Source organism: Gambusia affinis, linkage group LG22 (assembly GCF_019740435.1).
Source record: "Gambusia affinis linkage group LG22, SWU_Gaff_1.0, whole genome shotgun sequence".
NCBI classification, from domain to species: domain Eukaryota; kingdom Metazoa; phylum Chordata; class Actinopteri; order Cyprinodontiformes; family Poeciliidae; genus Gambusia; species Gambusia affinis.
This window is the reverse complement of record NC_057889.1, coordinates 12,374,652-12,394,936: the sequence shown is the minus strand read 5'-3', so window position 1 is coordinate 12,394,936 and position 20,285 is coordinate 12,374,652. Positions and strand designations below refer to the sequence as shown.

The 20,285-nt window shown below is 39.8% G+C and overlaps 1 protein-coding gene across 1 annotated transcript in view; it reads right to left on the bottom strand.

Annotated features, from left to right (window-relative positions):
• xkr6b (XK, Kell blood group complex subunit-related family, member 6b) overlaps positions 1-15,520 on the bottom strand; it is a 53,488-nt gene extending 37,968 nt beyond the window's left edge. The window contains exon 1 of the mRNA XM_044106929.1: positions 14,234-15,520. Coding sequence (XP_043962864.1) covers positions 14,234-14,802 — 569 coding nt within the window. The 5' untranslated portion in view covers positions 14,803-15,520. The remainder of the gene's footprint in view (positions 1-14,233) is intronic.
• Positions 15,521-20,285: the final 4,765 nt, after the last annotated feature.

Sequence of the window (20,285 nt, the reverse complement as noted above, 5' to 3'; positions counted from 1 at the left end):
AACTTTAAAAACGGGTCCGAACTTTATAAAGAGATTTTTTCAATGCACTTTAGCTGCATCTTTATTTTTGATGTTATTCTCAAACATACAGAGCAAGGGAGGCACAGATTATGCTTTCTCTATATCTTTTTCTTTGTTCATTGTTGTAGCTGTTTCAAATAAAAGCAGAGTGCTGCTGAGGTTCAGCATCACTGAATTGATAGGTCAGTTATGTGCTCTGTTAAGAAATTAGGCCACAGTTTGCATAAGGACATTAACTAATTAACAATTCTTAGACAAATCTTTGTTTTGCCTTTCTGACCATGAGCTACATAGTAAAAAGCAAAGATAGGGAAAAGGTTACTTCTCAGCTTTAGCACCAAAATTATCATCTTTTAAACATGATTAATATGTTACACCTCATTAAATTTGACTAATTAGAAATGAATTAATCTTAAATCAGTACAAAACAGCTTAAGTAAAACCAATGACCAATTCAGAAATGAACAAATGAATTGAAAACAAAGTGCAGGATTTTAAAAACCCTCAGCTGAACTTCCAGTGTGGATTTTTTTTACGACTACGGCTCTGTCTCTTCTTTCTCTCCTCGTTTCAATCACCCATACGTTCTTTTCCCAGCATTCGCCTCTAGCTTTGATGTAATGCATCTTAATCACTCCTCTGACGTTTTGCGATGCCTTGAGCAAATTAATATCTTAGCTCAATTAATTTCACAGAGTCTCTGGCAAAGACAGGTGTAAATGAATCCTGACACATCGCGTCAACATCACCAGTCCGAAACCAGGCGGGAAAGAACCACACAAGCCCACACAAACGCTCACACAGTCATCGGAGGTGTAAAAAAATGACTGTGCAGCATTTACATGAGTAGTAATGTAGCAGGTAGAGAGGGCAACTGTGGAGAGGTGATAAAGTGACTATTGAAATTGTTGGCTTTAAAACTATTTATCTACCCATTTATCCACCCATGCATACACTGATCTGAAACTCAATTTGCAATAATTAAAAATAACTTCCATTTGTGGCTTTCGGGCATTAATCTGTTTCATTTATTGATATTAAGGTGTCAGGGATTCAGGGATCTTCGAAAGGTGGGGAATTCAATGACCTGACAATTTTTTTTTTTTTTTTTTTTTTTTTTCCCCCTGTGGGCTCTAGTGTCCCTTTTTTTATAGTAGGCTGACAGGAAAGGGGAAAGAAGGGGGGGAAGACATGCGGCAAATGTCGTCGGGTCCGGGAATCAAACACGCGACGGCCGCGTCGAGGACTGAAGGCCTCCAAGCGTGGGGCGCGCTAACCTCTATGCCACCGGAGCACGACCTGACAATTTTTGATAGATATCAGATAGTTTAACCTGAGAATTGAACTCTTGAGGTTTGAAGATTATAGCAAAACTAAGTTCTCAATGAGATAAGTGTGAGCATTAAGGGATGTCTCAATCCAATTTTAAGTAATGAATCGGGATCCCAATCGAGGTATTTTTAAAGGATCACTTTCAGACTCCTTCCTTCAACTCGATTCCTGAAATCTGTCGTTTATGTGCTGCCTTTGGTTTTGTTGTAGCTGCAACCTTTCTGTTAGTCAGTCAGTCAGTCAGACATGAGGTTATGCAAAACGTTAGTAGTTTTTAAACGCCATGTCCTGGCAAAATAATATCATTGGATAGGAGTCCTGCAAAACCTTCTCCAGGGAAAATTGGTACCACAGACAAAAAGAAAAAGAAAACTGGACAACCCTCTGCAATGGCAATAATTGTAAAGAATTCTTGGTTTGGAGTGCCTGTTAGCTGTTTCAGGGTTTCAAATTTGCATTTATATATCAGTAAAATATTCAACCTTTAGGATGTTTTATAGGTTAGGTATCCCACAGATAATCCTTGCACTTTACAGATGATGGTACCCATTATGAAAATTGAAAAAAACATTACAAATATAGATGATAAGAGTGAGAAAAATGTGGTTTTGTAATATCAACAACAATGTTGCAACTGCATGATTCCCTGAACCCTCTCCTCCCACTGTATCTCTGGAATTCATACTGTGTTTTGTTCTTCTATATTTACATATGAAAGGAATAGTTTAAAGGGCAGATGAAAAAGTTTGGCCATTTCAAAAGAGACTAAACTTAGTTCAAGGTTTAAAATCCAAAATTGAAAAAAAACATAATTATATTTTCTTTGAAAGTCCAAATGTTAAAAACCTTTAGGATCCGTTCTGGGTGGATAATTTTTTTGACACTCTCTTTTTTTTTTCCATGGGATCTTTCTCCTCAGTGCAGACAAATGGAATTTCCAGGCTTCATTTCACCCCCCACCCCACCACCCCACTGCTTTGCACTCAGAATAACGTTAAGCTGCTTAGGAAAGAGTTTACGGTTAAGCATCCTTCTGATCTTTGTCGCTTCTGCCTAAAACTCCAGAGAGCTTTAATTCATGCCAGGAAACGTATGGGCACACATAGACAGCAGGAATCCTGTTGCTTTTCACAATGAAACTGACAACAGTACGTGTAAGAGCAATGAGCTCGCCTCCCCCCACACAGGAAGGTTAAAACAAAAGTGTAAATTAGCCATACAGGTAATCAGTCTTGTGAATTTTCTAAATTTATGGCAAGAGCATGGACTTCCAGTCGGATTAAATTATTACTGGGTCGAGCACCAGGCACAATAATGGACATAAATCTGATTAAATGTTGACTTCATGAGAGTTTATAGTTATAAGTACACTGCTAAATAAAAAGCATACTGAGTCGAACACTAAAGCTAAGTGAGAGAGAGAGAGAGAGAGAGAGAGAGAGAGAGAGAGATCAATAAAGGACTTGACACAGACTCAGCTCACAGCCCAGCACAGAAGCTTTTTAATTAGCTCCTCTAAATGGACACATGAGCAGACACCATATGCAAAACTGAAACAGGACAGCAGCATCCAGTGCTGAGAACATGAAGTGCACGCAGGACTAAAACGTGAACCAAAGCCATTGCAGTTTGTATTCGTCAATTAACCTTAAACGTGAACACAAATACAACCTGACTCAAATCGATAAAGACCAGTCATATAAAAAGCAGTCATTTAAAAACAGCTTTCCATCTGTTGAAACAAACATCTTGCTTGTTCTTTTGATTGTTTGATATATTCTGTCTCTGGGCTGCGAACACTGTTGTTTGTTCTTGCTCCTCAGGCTTCCATATTGCGTATGTGGTTCCTATCCTGAAACACAAAATAAAACAGGCAGGCCATATGATCCCTTTATAATCTAAACAAACCTTGCAGAAAACTATGCACATTTACAGACATAACATGTATAAATAGGCTTAAACCTTTAGTAGTTAAATGCCAAAAAAGGCTCGGGAAAAAAAGTGGAGAAACTCAAGAGTGTGAATCAGTCTTCAGTTTATGCAGCAGCATCAAAACAATTTGCGTACTCACATGAGTACTTTATTTCTGAAACATGGAAAAGTTTCCAGATTTCACTGTAATGCTCTAAACTCCCATATATTTGTTGTACTTATACTCGGGAAAGCACAACTGAGTCTCTTTACTTTTTTGTTCATATTTAATGGAGCAAAATAGGGGATACGCAGAATGTCAGGATTCTCTGAAATTTTACTGGAAGATTAATACAAGAATCTTTACTCAAGAGTGTATTGACTTCATCTCAATAGCCTGCAAGCATACAATGTCTAATAGATCCAATATTGCTGGTTGTAGTGTATTGAGAGCTTTTAACATTTTCTAATACATTTATAAACGGTGTAAATAATATTTTAATCATGCATTTAACTTAGCTCACTTTTTCCCTTATATATAGATTTTTACAACAACAAAAAAGAAAAAACGCTACTCCTTTAAGCATGTTTTGAAAAGCTTTGTTGCATCAGCATATTTTCAAGACATGCAAAACAGTTTCTGTTAAAAAGAACACCATATACTTAACAAGGTTTTAATACAGCAATAATCCAATTAACTATCATAAAACCTCCATTTTATGAGCAGGGAAATTCTCACCAGACTATCAGGTGTTTCACACCAAACCGCATGACATGAGTCACATGCATCTCAACAGTCATTGTAGCATAAGGCAAGAGAACATTCACACCTCCTATGCATGCAGCTCACGTGTTCGCATACTGATTTCTACACATGCAATGTATGAGTAATAAGCAGGAGGGCTGAGATATTTTTAAATGTAGGGGTACTGCGGCATCAGTGGGTTCTGTTAGAATTATTATGTTTTGTTATTTTTCTTACATTAGTAGTCTTATATTACTAGTTGTTTTTTTTTATTTTAAGGTTTAGTGTTCTCACCCCAGAGAGGAAGAACTTGTTAAACTGTGTGTAAGGCAACTAACCTTTCCTTGACCTCAAGCATGTTTTCGCAGGTGCTTCTTTAGGAGAACTTCCTGAGATACTCTTTAGTTGCCTCTAAGTGTCTGTGTAGAATTTAGTTTCTGTTTCCCTTCCTTGTTATCAGCGTAGACCCCCTGTTTTGTTAAGATCACTCTCCCACTTTCCATTCACTCCCTTTCCCTGCTAATAAAAAGACAAGTTCTGCAGCAGAATGGCAGAACGCAAGGAGATCGGTGTAGGAGCTGGTCCTCTGTGCCTTTTTAGTTCTTGCGAGAATTTGGTCGAAAACTAAGTAACATCTGTGGTTCATTATATATAGGTTGAGAAAATACCTATCAGGTTCTTACAATCCCCTGAAAAAAAAGAAAAGCATTCAGGCTCCTGTTTTATTTTGACACACCTCAAAAATGAGGTGGGAAAAAAAAAAAAAAAAACGTAACTGGTTGGAGCTTCAGCTTATGAAAGGGAACCTTAAAGGATCTATTCATGCCTCAAGTGATGGTGCTGGGTAATTCTAACTGATCAATGTTGGATTCCTAATTTGATCCTCCAACTTCCTCTTTGGGAGCCAAATCAACACACACAGTGGTCACATGACCAGAGAACAAGTCGTCCAGCAATAACCCTATGGAAGAAAATAAGGACACAGGAAGGACAGTGATGGACTGCTGAGCAGGAGACCTGAATGTGTGCTGTTCTAAATATGAACCCAACATTATGTGGGCCAGATCAGAACGTTCTTACAGGAAACGTCATATACGGACATGACAAATGGACTTACTGCAGCAGGAAGGACTTGGTCTTAAAGAATAAAACGTTTAGAGGAGGAGTTTGACAGTCCAGTAATGAATCTATTCAAAAGTGTTTGGAAAAATAAACTACCACTATTAAGGTGGCAGGTAGAAGGTTTGGGTTTAGTATAAGAACAACTGCTGAGATAGTGATCATTGTTTTTTGTAAGTTTTAACATGATTTTTGCATTCCCATGTTTGCACAAAGGCTCAATGCTTTTATGATCTGCAAAATAGGTTGCAGTAGGTGTATCTACATCTTGCCAGTTTCTGAGTGAATGTATCTCTCTTTGCAGCTACATTTATCGTGTAAATACGAGGAGATGCCTGGAAATCCCCGCAAACGTTGGGCTGGGCGTAAGAGCACTAACGCGGCTCTTCAATTATTTATGAGCCGAGATTGTCTGTTTATCAAACTGACGCCCAGAGCATCGTCCATGATTAGAGTCAAACAACGGTGGTCTGCGCTGAACGATGCTGATGCAGCTTTCAGGAAACTGCGAGATGAGAAAGGCACAGGCAGTTTCAAAGAGAGCTGAGAAGACGTGCGTGTGCTTGTGTGTGTGTGAGAAAAATTCTAAAGCTCTTCATATTTAAAGCCGAGTACATGTACACAGGCTGAACTTTGTCCTAATTGAGACGTTTTAGGAAGAGTTCATTTAAAGAATGTTCTTTTTATTGAAGGAATATTTTGCAATTGTTCATTTGAAGCCTGTTGGGGATCACATTATAAAACAGTCCCTTACTCAAAAGATTAATAAGTACGGTCCAAGCGAAAGCTCATATGGCTTTCCACTTAAAGCTGCCAGCTCAGTATTCTTCCGAGAAGCTTCTAAAAGCTGGGCGGCTTCTGTGAATAACACAAATAACAGCAAAAATAAGGAATAAACGACACTCCATACCACACTGAACACACATGGTGGTGGCAGCATCATGTTGATGTGTTTTGTCACCAGTCACCGTATGTTGGCTGCGGTCATCTATCATGATCCTCTGTCATCTGATCATGATAGAGGATAAAAATGAATGGCATACAAAAAAAAAATAACTGAATAATCACTGAGCAAAAGTAGAAAAGAACTTGTTAAAAACTGAAATAAGAAAGCCTATGTCAGTGCCCAAATATCCAAAGCAGGTCGAGCCATTCTCCACAACGTGATTCTATAAATTGACTCATTTGTGCAGATGCGCACTGCTCGGATATTAATCGTCCAACTAAATTGAAAAGCATGTACCCTCCTTTTGGACATTCACAATTAAGAACTGGTTTGTGTTGGTCTCTTACTTAAAATAATAAAAAAAAGCTCAAGATATACAAACACTTTTGAAAGGCCCTTTAATTGCTTTGTTGTGTTTCCACTAATGAGCTATGGTTTAACATGGGGAACAATTGATAATTTCCCGCATAAAATTAAGATTGCAGTTTTATGTAGAAAAATTCATATGCTTTTCTTGCCCTTGTGGTACCACTTGGCAATATGAGGGAAAAAAAGAAACCACTATTTAATCCTGCTGCTAGCTTCCTCTGTCATATATTCCTCTTAATGCTTATTTGTCTCACGTAATAAAAGCAGTATAGCATGTGATATATGGTTTGCTTCATGCAGAACCTTCTTTTTACTGCTGATATCCTTATAATCACTCATCTTTAAACAATGCATCGTGGAGTTGCTGTTTCCCACTGAGATCTGCATAACATCCGACGTTACAATTAAACATAAAACTCTCCGTTTTTCTCTTGCTGAACTTACACTGATTCACTTCGCTGTGTTCGCTCCTTTTGCCAGAGCACAAAAGAGTGCCAATGAACAGCTTCGAGTGTTAATGAATGGGATGCAGAACGAGAGGAGAGCCGCGAGGCCACAGGTTAAAACGTGTGCTGAAACGGAAGAGGTTTCCTGCGGAAACGAGACGTTTTGTCAGAGCGTTAGCGAGCAGAAATGAGAGCGGAGCATAAGAGCTCTGAAAGCGGGGCTCTGCAGGGAGTAGAGAGGATGTGTGGCATAGCAGGATGAGGGAGACAGGAGAAGTTCAGTTGTAATGGGGCAGGAGCCAGATGCTCCACTTTCCTTGACAGAAATGGAGGTCAAGTGCAGCTTTACATGGAGACACACACACACACACACACACACACGCACACGCACACACACAAACATAAAGGGAAAGATGGAGGGCAGGGAGGCAGCATGATGACTTTAAGTAGCAGTAAGGGACACAATTTTGGAACTCACAGCACAGAGAGGCCCATTCTTCTAACTACAGCCAGAAAACAGAGAAAGAAGACATAGAGGAACACACAGCGTGGTGCCTCCGCCCAAGATGGATGGAGGCTTTAGAGGAGCCTAAGAACATTAATAGGTGTAAACGACAAGGAGGGATAAAAATAAAAACATATGTTAACTTTGCAGGGAAGACAGATGGTGATGCAGTGACTTGAGCTTATGAGCACCGCTAATGGATAGAGAGAGTATACACAGAGAGAGAACATGATCATCCCAAATAGTGCATCTGGGAATGTAAGCCCCAACCTTTCCTCGGGAAAAAAAAAGGAGAAATATATTTATATTACTAAAGCAATAATAGGCTGAGAGGACTCCAGATGAAATATAGCCACGGTGTGTGTGTGTATTTCAGCTCACAATAGATGTCCTCTGGGCCCAGGAAATAATGATATAAAGTACAGTTAAACAGAGATATAAACATCACACAACAAAAGCTGCTTTAGGGGTTCTGGGAGAATTTAAAGGATTTGTGTTTTCAGAGCAGATTGAAATAACTGAGAGCTGTTGGAAAGACTGAAAACTGAAGTGATGATCATGACGTTGCACCCAGTTTGATCATGTTCTAGTTGCACATTGGCAGGCCGGTGGGACTTGCTACAATTTGGAACCCAAACCACCAACCAACTATTACTCCCAATTTTGGTTTCAAAGATCATTGTGCATTTCAGCCAAATGCAGCTGCTTTTGTCACTACAAACTGTTACACGTGCAAATAAACAGTTTATTTCAGCTACACTCACAATATTTTAAAAGCTTGCTTGACCCCTGCTGAATTTGATCATGAGTTGTGTGCTTCAAGATCAATGCTCTACTTGATTTCTGTGACTTAGAACTTGTAAATTCCAACTATAGTCTTTTCTGGGTCATCATCTTGGGCAGAATTAAGTGCTCACAATGTGTCAGAAATAACATAAGATCCCTTTATAGTTTTTGCATAAAAATGTTGCATCTTGAACTAATATTTGAACTAAGATAGTTAGTTACTAACATAGTTTTGACAAAGTTCTGACTTTTTAACTTACATTACTTAAACATAAAATCCATTTTGTCATGTTCTGAATGAAGATTAGAAGATCACTTTTTGCAAAAGGAGAATACAAAAAGACTGTTGTGGAGTTTGTTGTCCATAATATTTCTCTGATCTATCAGAAAGTGCCAAAACATAGAATTCAGCTAACATGTGTGTCTCTGTGTATCTGCAAAAATACTAACCATAAAACTGTATTCAGAGAAGAACATAAAACAAGAGATGCTCTCTTATTCCTCACTCCTTGGGGTTTAATATTTATACATACCACTGAGATACAGACATTTTTTTTTTGTCAGAAAACCTATCTGGCAAAGTGCTTCAAATTCCTAGGTGTGTCTTTGCATGTTTTCCTGATCAGGGCAGGAAGGCAGCAGGTGTAGTGTGGCTTTAAGGTGAGCAGGGTAAAGCTGTTTTACTTATGAGGCAGGCTAAATCAGGCATCATCACAGGCCTTTTCATTCTTATTCATTCACCCTGCACTGACCGTAAGAGCTCTCTGCAGTGACAGAAGGCGTAGCTGCCCGAGAAATGAGAATGAAATGAGCTGAACACATTAAAGAGTCATTTATGCAGGATTTCACCCTGATGCTCAGGCATTACTAAAAGACACATACGTTGACTTTTGAGATACAAAGCTTGAAATTCATGCAGAATAGTGGAAGCTGAACCAAACCTTTTTCCATAATGCTGGGAAATTCAAGAAGAAGAAGCCAGCCTGAACCCAAACCGAGATGACATAAAACCAAAACAGTAATTGAATTCCCCCTTTCAGATCTGTCTCTCTCTCTTTCTCTGCTTCTTGAGTAACCGAAGCCTGTATTTATCTGCCATTTATGCTTTTCCGTCTCTTTACCCCCGGCTGCGATACACTCCTAGGAAAGCTGTCTTTTCTTACATTTCGACGTGCTCCTCTGTCACATAATTGGGGGTTTTCTTGGGGAGCCCGCTTTAAAGGTTTGCTCTCTGTTATCATCGCTAATGAGAAAACGAGTAGACGTATGCCGGTGGGCTCCGGAGCAACAACACAGTCTGTAAATAAGACTCAACCGAGCTGAATGAAAAACTTCATAAAGATAAGTTTGGGAGGTTTTTTTGTTTTGTTTTTGTGCTTGCATTCTCTGCTCATCTATTTTCTTGTTTGAGGAACAAAGAGCCTCTTTGCAGTGGGATTCTATTCTACCAAATGGCAAACTGCAAAATTTGCAAACATCAGTGCGCAGAATTTCCTTTTTGCGTAAGGCTTTGCAGAGCATTTGTAAAACAAATAGATGGCGTTAAAGAGATTACGCAGGTAATTTGTTCTGTTGACGACCAGGATAAGAAAATCAAGACATCTATGAGTCATCTCCTGTCTTCCAAAAATACCCAAGTGATGAAAGCGTGATGTTCACACCATTTTCTGTTTTTAGTTCTCACTACATGTGGATTATTGCCACTTCACCCATTTCTTTCCCCACTTTCACCCTCACAGCCATTTCCTTTGAAATGTCAGATTGCTGCCATTGTATCATCTCACTAATCTTGCAGAACTGCTTCAGTAAAGCTTTCTTGGCAAACACGAGCCAGCTGGCCAGCCAAGAGAGGCTTCTGTTGATTCCTTTGCACTCTTGAATTAGTATTTGCACAACAAGAAAACTGAAGCAGATGTCAACCTTGAGGCGATTCTTCTCGAGTTTATCTGTGGTGAGCCGCTCTTATATGGGATTAAATGGTAATCCAACTAACCAGATTTGTAGCCTTGCGATATTCTGCACTACTGAAGAGGAATCCTTTAATCTCTGACTGGCAAATTCCTGAAAACCAAAAATGAGGGCTTGCATGCATAGATGATTGGGTGGATGTACTGTCAACCTACTGTCAACGCAATTAAGGATGTTAAAAAAAAAATTAAAAAATGACATAATAATATTTTAAAACAATCCCATTGTAGCCATATAATCTCCAGTGTTTAATTGGGATATAATTTAGTGAAGAAAAAACTCACTGCACAAGGTTGAAACCGTGAGTCAAGGATTGTTGACCTTTTTCCCAATTTGTCAAGATTATCCAGAGTTCTGATGAAATATTTCGTTATTTTCAAATTTTTTCAGAGTGAGATTATGCTCACGTAATAAAATTATACATTGTGTACCTAAGGGTCCTAATAAATGTGGAGGAGCTGTTTATATGTGCTTTTGTTCTCAGATGCAGATTTTTTTTGTTTTTTGCCATAAAAAAGAAAAAAAAGAACATTTATTTGCTTTCACCGAAGCAATAATGCAGACTTTTACTCTAGTTGTTAAGGCACAGCACAACATAATAAAATGAACTCACAGCTTTCAAAATAGCCCATATTGAAACCAAGTAACCTGATTATTTCTGATGAACACAGTAAATCAAATCCTACACACTCATTTCAGCAACAGTAAACAGACAAATTGAAAAGAAATGAGTCATGGCATCATTTTTAGACAAGTGTTAGACTTGCATAGGGGCCAGCAGGTCCCAATGTACACTTTTGTGTATAAAAAAATGATAGTTGTGAATAAAACTTTCATTACCTAATAATGTATTCCTAGGTAATATATAACATCTTAATATATTATTACAATACGACCACTAAGTAAACATTTGAATTGGATTTTATGTGATAAACCAATACAAAGTAACATAATGTTGTGAAGTGTGAAAAGGGAATGTTTTACCAATAAAAATCTGAATTGTGGTATCCGTACGTATACAGCAAGAACCTTTTTGCCAATTCTTCCTTACATTCATGGTTAGAGAGTTACACGTATTGCAAATTTGCACCATTTTGTGTGAGTGTGTCACATGAAAACCAAATTATATACGCTGAGACCATTTTTAGAAAGTGTTTTTCAAAAGTCAGTAATGAGGAGAAGAGTCCTTCAGAATAATTTAAAAACAATATTCACTGTTTTCATTAAGCTTCATTAAGACAAAGTCAGTTTAGCATTACGTTTCTGAAAACCTCAGCAGTCGCTGAAACACTCTGACCTTTTATTTCTTAAACTAGAGACCCAAAAACAATACACACAGCTTTGTTTGGCAGGGAATTCCCTATAATACAGAAATTCCACATTTTTTGAAGAGGGTTAAAGGAGATGGATGCATTCCTTCTCTCAGCGAGAAGCTAATTTGGGCTTACACTGATTAAGCTGTCCATCGTGCCACCAGGAGACCTGTGTATGTCTGATCCAGTGTGTGCCTGAGCAGACTCCCTAACACCGTCAGCTGAGCCGCCGGTTCACAGCGAGGAGGGACATGAAAGAGCTGTAGTAACCGGTGACATAGCAGGATTGCAGATGGGATTCTGTCAACAATTAACAAGGAGATAATTGCAAGACAAGCGCAGTGAATTCTGCCATCAGCCAGGTCCTCAGGTGCACAGGGGGGGAGGAAAAAAAAAAACAGCTAATTGAACGGACTAAAAAGTAGAACTGACTAATGAGACATGATGGGGGAAGCTTTTTTGACTCTTGTCAGCACTTTATCCTGCTTTATGACATTGATGAAGGGAAAATATTTCACAAATGGAGGCTGTAGTGGCTGGTCTATTAAACACTTGTATTTTATAATCAGTCTTTTAAACTCAGGAACGTGAACCCCTAATTTGAAATATTCAAGTTTAAGTTTTCAAATCAAGTGTGCGCAACACAAAGCTAAATAAAAGCTTGTATGAAATCCCAAGATGCACTGTAATATGATACAATATCGGCAGGGTGGCCTGCCCTCTTTCTCTGTCGAATAATCCCCATATCAGCTGATATCCTAGAGGGTCTCAGAGGTTGTGAACACTAGTTAAGCTGACAGTAGCAGCTTTTGACACTTAACTCCAAACTAGTGGTCAGATGGCTTGTGTCCAGGGGGAGAAAGAGGACTGACAAGGATCCCTGATTACAGCCTCAGAAGGTTTCACAGCATTCACGCTGAGACATTATGTTTCCCTAAGATCCTGAAAAACATTTCACTGCTCAAACTTGTTCTTCTTCAACGAAACTGAATTTCACATTGGATTTTCTTCAACTCCACTCCCAGTACAGCACTGTGCAAACGCCTTGGGTTATCCCTTATTTTGCTTCCAAGGAGCTAGATCTTGCTGTTGTCTAAAATTAAAAGTTATTCCTGCTTTGTATATTCTTTTGGACTTTGTCTTCTTAATATACATCAATACTAACAGTTTGTTGCGTACTACTTCCATTTTGTGTCAGTTCCAAAACCATTTTTGTTGAAATACACTTACCAATTGCTAACAAGTTTCTTTTTCTTTAAATTATGCAGGTTACCAGTTACCTCTAGTGAAGGGTAAAATAAAAGAAATAGCGCATTTTTTTTTTTTTTTTTTTTTTTCTATTACCCTAAAATTCAGAAACACAAGTGTAGAACTAGCAGATGAGAAAATATGCATTTTGCTGCCTGTGGCATTTTACCCCTTCATAGGAAGATCATTGAGTGTGAGTTTCACTCCTGGACTCTCTGTGTGAATCATTTGGCCAGTGGCGCAAATGTTCTCATGCATCAGAATAAAACACAATCGTGGTTTGCAAAAATCTATTTATCTGTAGGAGCATGGGGGCTGCTGTCAACAACACAAGTGGGGATCAATCCTGCTTTCTGGCGGAACAGCACACTTTCCAATATCGAATTATTTAAATAATAATAATAATAATAATAATAATAATAATAATAATAATAATAATAATAATAATAATAATAATAATAATAATAATAATAATAATAATGATAACACACGAAAGAGCAGGATTAAATCTTCTGACCGCTCTCATATGGTGCTGCTGTTTTAACGGGTTTCACGTTGGCAGCCCCCCCCATCCCCCCCCTTCGGGACAACCGTCTTGCTCCACCCCCCCCCCCCCCCCCCCCCTCAGCCCCCTCATATTAAATGCCAGCCACTGCGTCTGTCTGCACCAAAAACAACTCGCTCCTCTCTGATCAGCATGGAGAAAAATAAAAGAAAAAAAAAAAAACGTGAAGCCTCGCCATCATATTTTACTACTGTGGCCGCTGCATGTCAGATTTTTACGCACAGAGGGAAAGCGCCTCCGAGGTTCTCCGACGCATCATTTGGTTTATGAAAAACCTTTAAAAATCAGTTTGGTGGAGGGAGCGTTGGGGTGTTGGAGGGGGTGTCAGGTCTGTGGAGCGCCGCAGAGGAGTCGATGACATCATGTCTGTGGGGAGAGATGTAGTTTTGCGAGCCGTGAAACCAGATGCTCGTCTGGCCTCTGGTTGGTGTATGCGGAGGGAGAGAGGGGGGGCGAGGGGGTGAACCGAGGCGACTGTACACTGTGATGTGAACAGCGCGTTTCGCTCCCTCTCTTACACACACACGTACACGCCAACACACACGCGCAAACGCACAAATGCATTGCAAGCTTTCAGCTGGCCCTCTTTTTGAACAAATAGCCGCCTTCTCCCCTTCCTCACACAGCGCAATGGCGCATTTAGCAATCTCGGTGCAATTTCTATCCAGATGTGTGGACACGTCTGCCTGAGAGCCCGAGAGGACGGGGAATTTGTATCCGAGAGCGTTAAAATGCGAGGCGACGCATACATGAAACGAAATGCAGACATGTGCACAACAGTGGAGACTGGGAGGCGAGCGTAATGGGTTCACTACCGTGCTGATTTTCACCCAAGTCATGTACACAGGACCCGGGTTACACCAGGTGACAGCGGGAGAGACGGAGGTGGAGGATAGACTTCTTTTTGAAGGAGTTGATGAGATTTTTTTTTTTAAGTTTAAGCTAAAAGTTTGCCCTACCTCCACACTTGTCCCATCTGAAAAATGTGAATGATGGTCTGCCAGACCCAGACAGACAGGCGACAGCACCTGTCCCTCTGGAAACCGGCCGTAGCCCTCCGACTGCTGAGTCCCTCCACGGAGCCCAATCCGCCGCCGGTGTAATCCTGCACAAACCACCTGAAGCTCAAGATCTGAACCAGGACCGAGGGCACCAGCACGAAGAACAGAGTCAGGCTGGACCACAAGAAGTTCCGCTTGTGGTAGTAGTCGGCGGCCAGACACAGATCGGTGCCCACGTCCCAGAAGAACACCAGCAGCGCCAGGACGATCCACAGGCAGTCCAGCCAGAGGCGCTCCTTCTGCGGTGGTCGCCCCGCATCCCTTCCCTTCCCTCTCCCCTTCTTCCTGAGGTAATGCAGGCAGGCGCTCCGGCAGCCCCAGTAGCACGACGAGGTGTTGCAGCAGTGGCAGATGTGGAAGGAGCTGCCGTCCCGCGCGTCGTCCTCTCCCGTCCCCACCACTTCGTCCAGGTTGTGCAGCTGGGCGAAACCGGTGACGACCCCGCGACCATCGGATTTCGCTGCCATCTTTCCCTCTGATGTTCCCACCTCCTCCTCCGGCTTCCGGGGTTCGTGACGACACTTCCCTGACACCTGTTTTGCTGCACCCCAAATGTTGGCTCCATCTAAAAGCGGGGTGTCAGCGCGTCGCCGCCGCGGACTCCGTCCCCAAACTGCGCGCCAGCGTCACGGGAGACGCAGCGCATCTTTTTTCTCTCTCTCCCCTTCCCCCCCCACGGTCCGTTTTTCCTCTCCACTGCAGACCTATCCCCCACCTGGTCACGTTAATCTGTCTGTGTAAACACTTTCATTTGTAACCCCTCGTATCCAGCTGTGGGCCAACACCGTCTCTGCTCAGTTGTCTTCCATTCCGCTCGGTTATGTTGCTTTCCTTCTCTGCTGCTCGCCTCCAGCTGCAAGCTGCCATGAGCAGACCGTCAGTCCCTCCACTGTCCCACGCCGACGTAATTTATGCTCCCCACCTCTTCCCTATTCTCTCACACACAATCTCTCTCTCACACACACACACACACACGCACACACACACACGCAGACAGACACTCAGCACCTACCACCCAGCTTGGTTGCCATCTAGCGTCTCATTTGAGGCTCCCAAACAGCTTCTGTCGGAGGACGCAGAATCATCACGGTGACAGTTCGATATGATTCTTTACCGCTTGACAGGAATGCATTCTCCAAAGGGTTTCCCTACGAGTCTACGTCCTTTTCGTTGAAGAAACGTCACAAGCGCAACAAAGCGAGTGAGAACCGAGTGTCAAAACAAAATCCTAATACTTTGACATGCCAGACTTGTACGTACCTCTGGCTGTATGCAACATGTTTAGTTTTCTCGTATGCAACGTGAAGCTTCATCCGAATTTCTTTTGCGATCCACATCAGGTTTTCCTCTGGATTTTTGCCCTTTTCCACTTATCATCAACTCTGCTTGCTGTCATTGCTCAAAGTAAGAATCCCCTCACAATACTGCTGCCCCCACCATGTTTCCTCATACTTGTGTATTAGTGTTACTGGTGTCAAATCATTCTTCCGCAGATCCTCCAGCGTTATCATGACGCTTTTGGTTGATTCTCTGTACGCCATGGAGTTTAGGTTGTGGCATAGAGTGTCTGAATTTTGAATGATGGACTGAACCGTTCTCCACGAGCAGTTCAAAGGTTGGGAAGTTGGTTTATTACTTTTAAATTTCTCAACAAATGCATCCATGACATGTCTGCTGTGTTACCTGGTTATTCTGATGCTGCTTGTTGATTGATGTTCACTGAAAAACCTCTGAGGCCTTAAAAAAAAAAAAAAAACAAGCAAAAAAAAAAAAAAAACACTGTATTTACACTGAGAATAAAACACACTCTAGTAAACTCTATTTATTAATAAACAATGTTTATTAATAAATAATTATTAATAAAATGATTACTGAAGTCTGTTGTTGCACTAGATTTTAAATAGGGGTTATCAAACAGGCTTGTTTGGAAAGTTGCTTTTTTTTATGTGTTGCTTTGTTTCTCAGTCTAAGGCTGCATTTATATTTGATCTAATCAGAGACTATACATTCCGATTTGTTGAGCTTTTTCCCCTTCTTATCTCCAGCTTTTGCTGAGTAGTGCAGGGATGAGCGAAGAGGTTGCAAGCCTGTGATTAGACTGTGCCCACAGAGCTGCCATGAAGGGTCATAGAAAGCATGAGACTGATTGGTTCATTCCCATTTCAGCCTCGCTACAGCTCCGCTGTGCTCTGCTCAGCAGGCTCTGTTCTGCCTGCTTGAATGTGATGGGAGCTGTCCAGTGCTGAACCCTGTCAGCTCTCCTTGTTTTCGTTAGAAATACATCTCGTTAAATTGTACTCGAGTTTTGTTTTAATCAGCAGAGTTTTGACTATGGATAACTTGGTTGATAATTCATTATGGAACTGACAATAAACTAGTAGCTCTCACTCTATATGATGTTGATCTTGGAAAAAAAACAACTTCTTTTCTACTACAGTAGTGCATAAAGATTCAAACATTCCTTTATTTATTTATTTGCATTTATTTATGTTTCAGCTATGTGCACTGACCTGTCTCCCCAGTCAATGCTGGATGTGGGAGAGCAAAATGTCAGCAGTAAATCAGTGTTGTTCCTATTTTCTAGATTGCTCACTGAATTTCTGTCTTCACTGTCTCTCTTCATCAAAACATCTAATGCAAGTCTTCTGTTCAAAAAGCTGTAAATAACACTTAGAATTTTGTTTCAAGAGTGTATTTAAGTTATTTGTTGAATGCTTGGCTGATTATGCTTCTTGACTTTTGAAATGATTTGGACAGCAGTAATCCCACATATTTTTGCCAGCTAGCTCTTTGTTGCTGTTTTCTCTATGTGTTAAACACAGACTCAGTCTTTGTCTTGCAGAGCAGTAGGTTGTATACTCTTGTTTTAGTGTTGTAAGTATGTCATTTTATGTTTCAGTGTACAGATTCTTGATTGGAAGTCCAAGTATTCTTGTGAAAGATGTCTGCACTCCTTAAATGGCACAGCATTTCTGCCAAGTTTCCATCTTCCAAAAATAGTACTGATTTAACAATGAGACTGTGTAACCTTTTAGTTCTTGCATGTGCTTTATTTTTGCTGCCTAAAGCAGCATTTCAAAAAGTGGAATTTACCCCAAGTTTGGCAGTTTCAATAGCTTCAGCTTTGAGTCCTTGTTTTTAAGCTCGGATTGTTTTTGAACGTTTCCTGCAAGAGCAAAGCGTCTGTTTCAGTAGCTTTCACATCACCTGTACCGATCTGTTTTTGAAGTCCTTTTCTTTTCTTTTTTTAATCTCAGGACGTTGTCTCTCAAGCACATGATCCATACAATAGTTTGTTGTTTTTTTGTTTTTTTTACCATTTTCAGAAGAGATGTAAAAAGGGATGTCAAAAGAAAAACACATCACAGCAAATAAGGAACCCATTGGCAGAGATTTCTTTAATCTCTCATGTATTTCTCTGAGGCAACATGGGTCTGAAATTGCTTTTGTGGCCGTGTCTTGTTTTTGCGATAATCAATATGTCCCTGACTTTGCTTTGCAAAAGACTATTTGTACTCATCCATGTACTGAACAAATAAACTTTAGCACATCAAGTAAGAACCTTTGCACTGTGACCTTCTACTAAGACAATTGTTAAAAATAGCTCAATAACTCCTGCTTTTAATGTCTTCCATTTGTAAACCAATTGAGACATTTACAAGTGGAAGACGTTCAAAGTTTTATACAGAATAGAGCTAAATCCTAGAACTAAATCTGTTAGAACCTGAAGTCCGATGAGTCAGGTTAAGGTTTGCATCCTTAAACACAGAGATGCTCATGTTCATGTTTTTTATGGCTGAGACAAAGTCAACACCTAAATGCAATTGAGAATCTTTTGCAAGACTTCAAAAGTTTCTGTTCATAGATGCTTTCCATCCAACCTAACTGATTTTCAAGCATTTTCCTAAGAACAGGCAACACTTATTGGTATTTAGATGTGTAAACTTGATAGAGACGTTGGATCCCAAAATAATTTCAATTGTGAAACATCAGACCTGCTGAAACTAAACACCTGACAATCTCTATTACATTTTTAATGTAATTGTAAATCTTTATTTCACTGACACCCACTAAGTTTAAGAAATGATAGTATTACTGTTATAAATATTTTCGAAGTACAACGTAGATGAATTGCAAAATAAAATTGAGGCGTTTCCTTTGGTAGTTGTCACATTTTTCAGTGGCTGGCCAGTTTCTCTGGTATCTCATTTTCAGAGCTGCATCACTTCACAGAGATGATCAGACATGACTGCATGCTGTGAGTTGGGCAATAAGCACTAGCGCTTCTGGTTAATTGTTAAATGGGGCAAAGCTTTGACCTCAGTCCTAACAGTCAGCAGAGGTGGCCTGTGTCTATTTGTCCCTGTGATATTTACTCTGGTTTACGTGGTACTGTTTTTCTGTTCTGACATTTTATCACTGGTTTCAGATTATTCTCGTCACCAGTTTCACAATCTATTGTTTATTTCTAAATCTTAAAACAGGCTTAGGTTTTCTTTCTCACAAGTCATTCCCAGATAGCACAAAATTAGAAGAGATTAACTAAACCTTTTTAAACATTTGAACAATATTTAGTGTTCCTGCAGGCAGAGTCCAATCCACACTGGGAACAAGCTTGAGTGTGTCTATCTACAGTAGAATGTGGACATAGATAGATAGATATTCTTTTGAACAACAAAGGACCAGAAAGCAATTAAAAACAACTCAGGTACTGGATGCTCTTCTAGCACCTCCAATCAAAATACCATGAGAGACACAAACATTGGCTTTTTCCAATTCCACAAAACATATTTGGCCCAGATAACTGAGCTTCCTTAATTACCTCAGAAACTCTGCGAGGGTGAAGATCAAGTTTCTGTTCTCCGGCCAGGACAAAAGTCACATTACTCCTTCTTAATCTGAGGTTCAACAGGTTCAGCATTTCCCTTACTAACACACTATAGTAAACTTTCTGAGCGAGGTTGAGAAATCTGACCTCTTTATAGTTGGAACCCAATCCCAGGTCAAGCCCCACCTTTTTTATTTAGACCATGAACTCATTCTGCCACTCTAGTTGTGTTGTCCCAGTCCTTACATTGAAGCAACATGTCAACTACATCCCATCAATGTCCAGAATTCAACTTTTCAGACCAAATCTCACCCAAGCCTAAGTAACGCAGGTATTTTATACAGTTTTCCATGGTGGCCACATCAACTTTGCCACATAATAAAGTACATTTTAATTCAACTTGTTTTAGCACACACAAATCAGCTCAAACAGTAAAGACATTATGTGATCTGCCAGAATCCTGTGATTCAAAGTGCCCAAAATATTTTCATATGAACAGGAATCCAAGCAAAACAATATTTTGCCTGGTCAAACCAAGGGAGTGAATCATCACTGAATTGGCCTTTATATGAATAAGAACAAAAATCTTGCGTGAGTAATAATGTAGGTTTGGAGGGTGATTAAGAGTGCTGAAAGTCAGTAGACAATGCTCAGAGCTAATTAGTAAATGTCAAACTGTCATCTGCAATGGGAACACTGAGAGACTGGTGTGAAACATCATTCATGATAAATCTTTGTTGTTCATTGGCGTCTCTAAATCCAATTTGTACACAAAGTATAGTTTCTAACATACAGAGCTTGTAAAGTATTTCACTCTTTTATTATTTTTTAAAAATCAATCATGATCAACAAAATTTGGCTTTTTGGCTAAAGTTATTACTAACATACATTTTAATGTTGAAGTGTGGAAAGCTATTTCAGACGTAACTAACTAACTAACTAACTAACTAACTAACTAACTAACTAACTAACTAACTAACTAACTAACTAAATAAATAAATAAATAAATAAATAAATAAATAAATAAATAAATAAATTAATTAATTAATTAATAAATAATATATAAATAAATGTATGTATATAAATAAATAACTTTTATAAAACAAACACTTTAAAAACCTT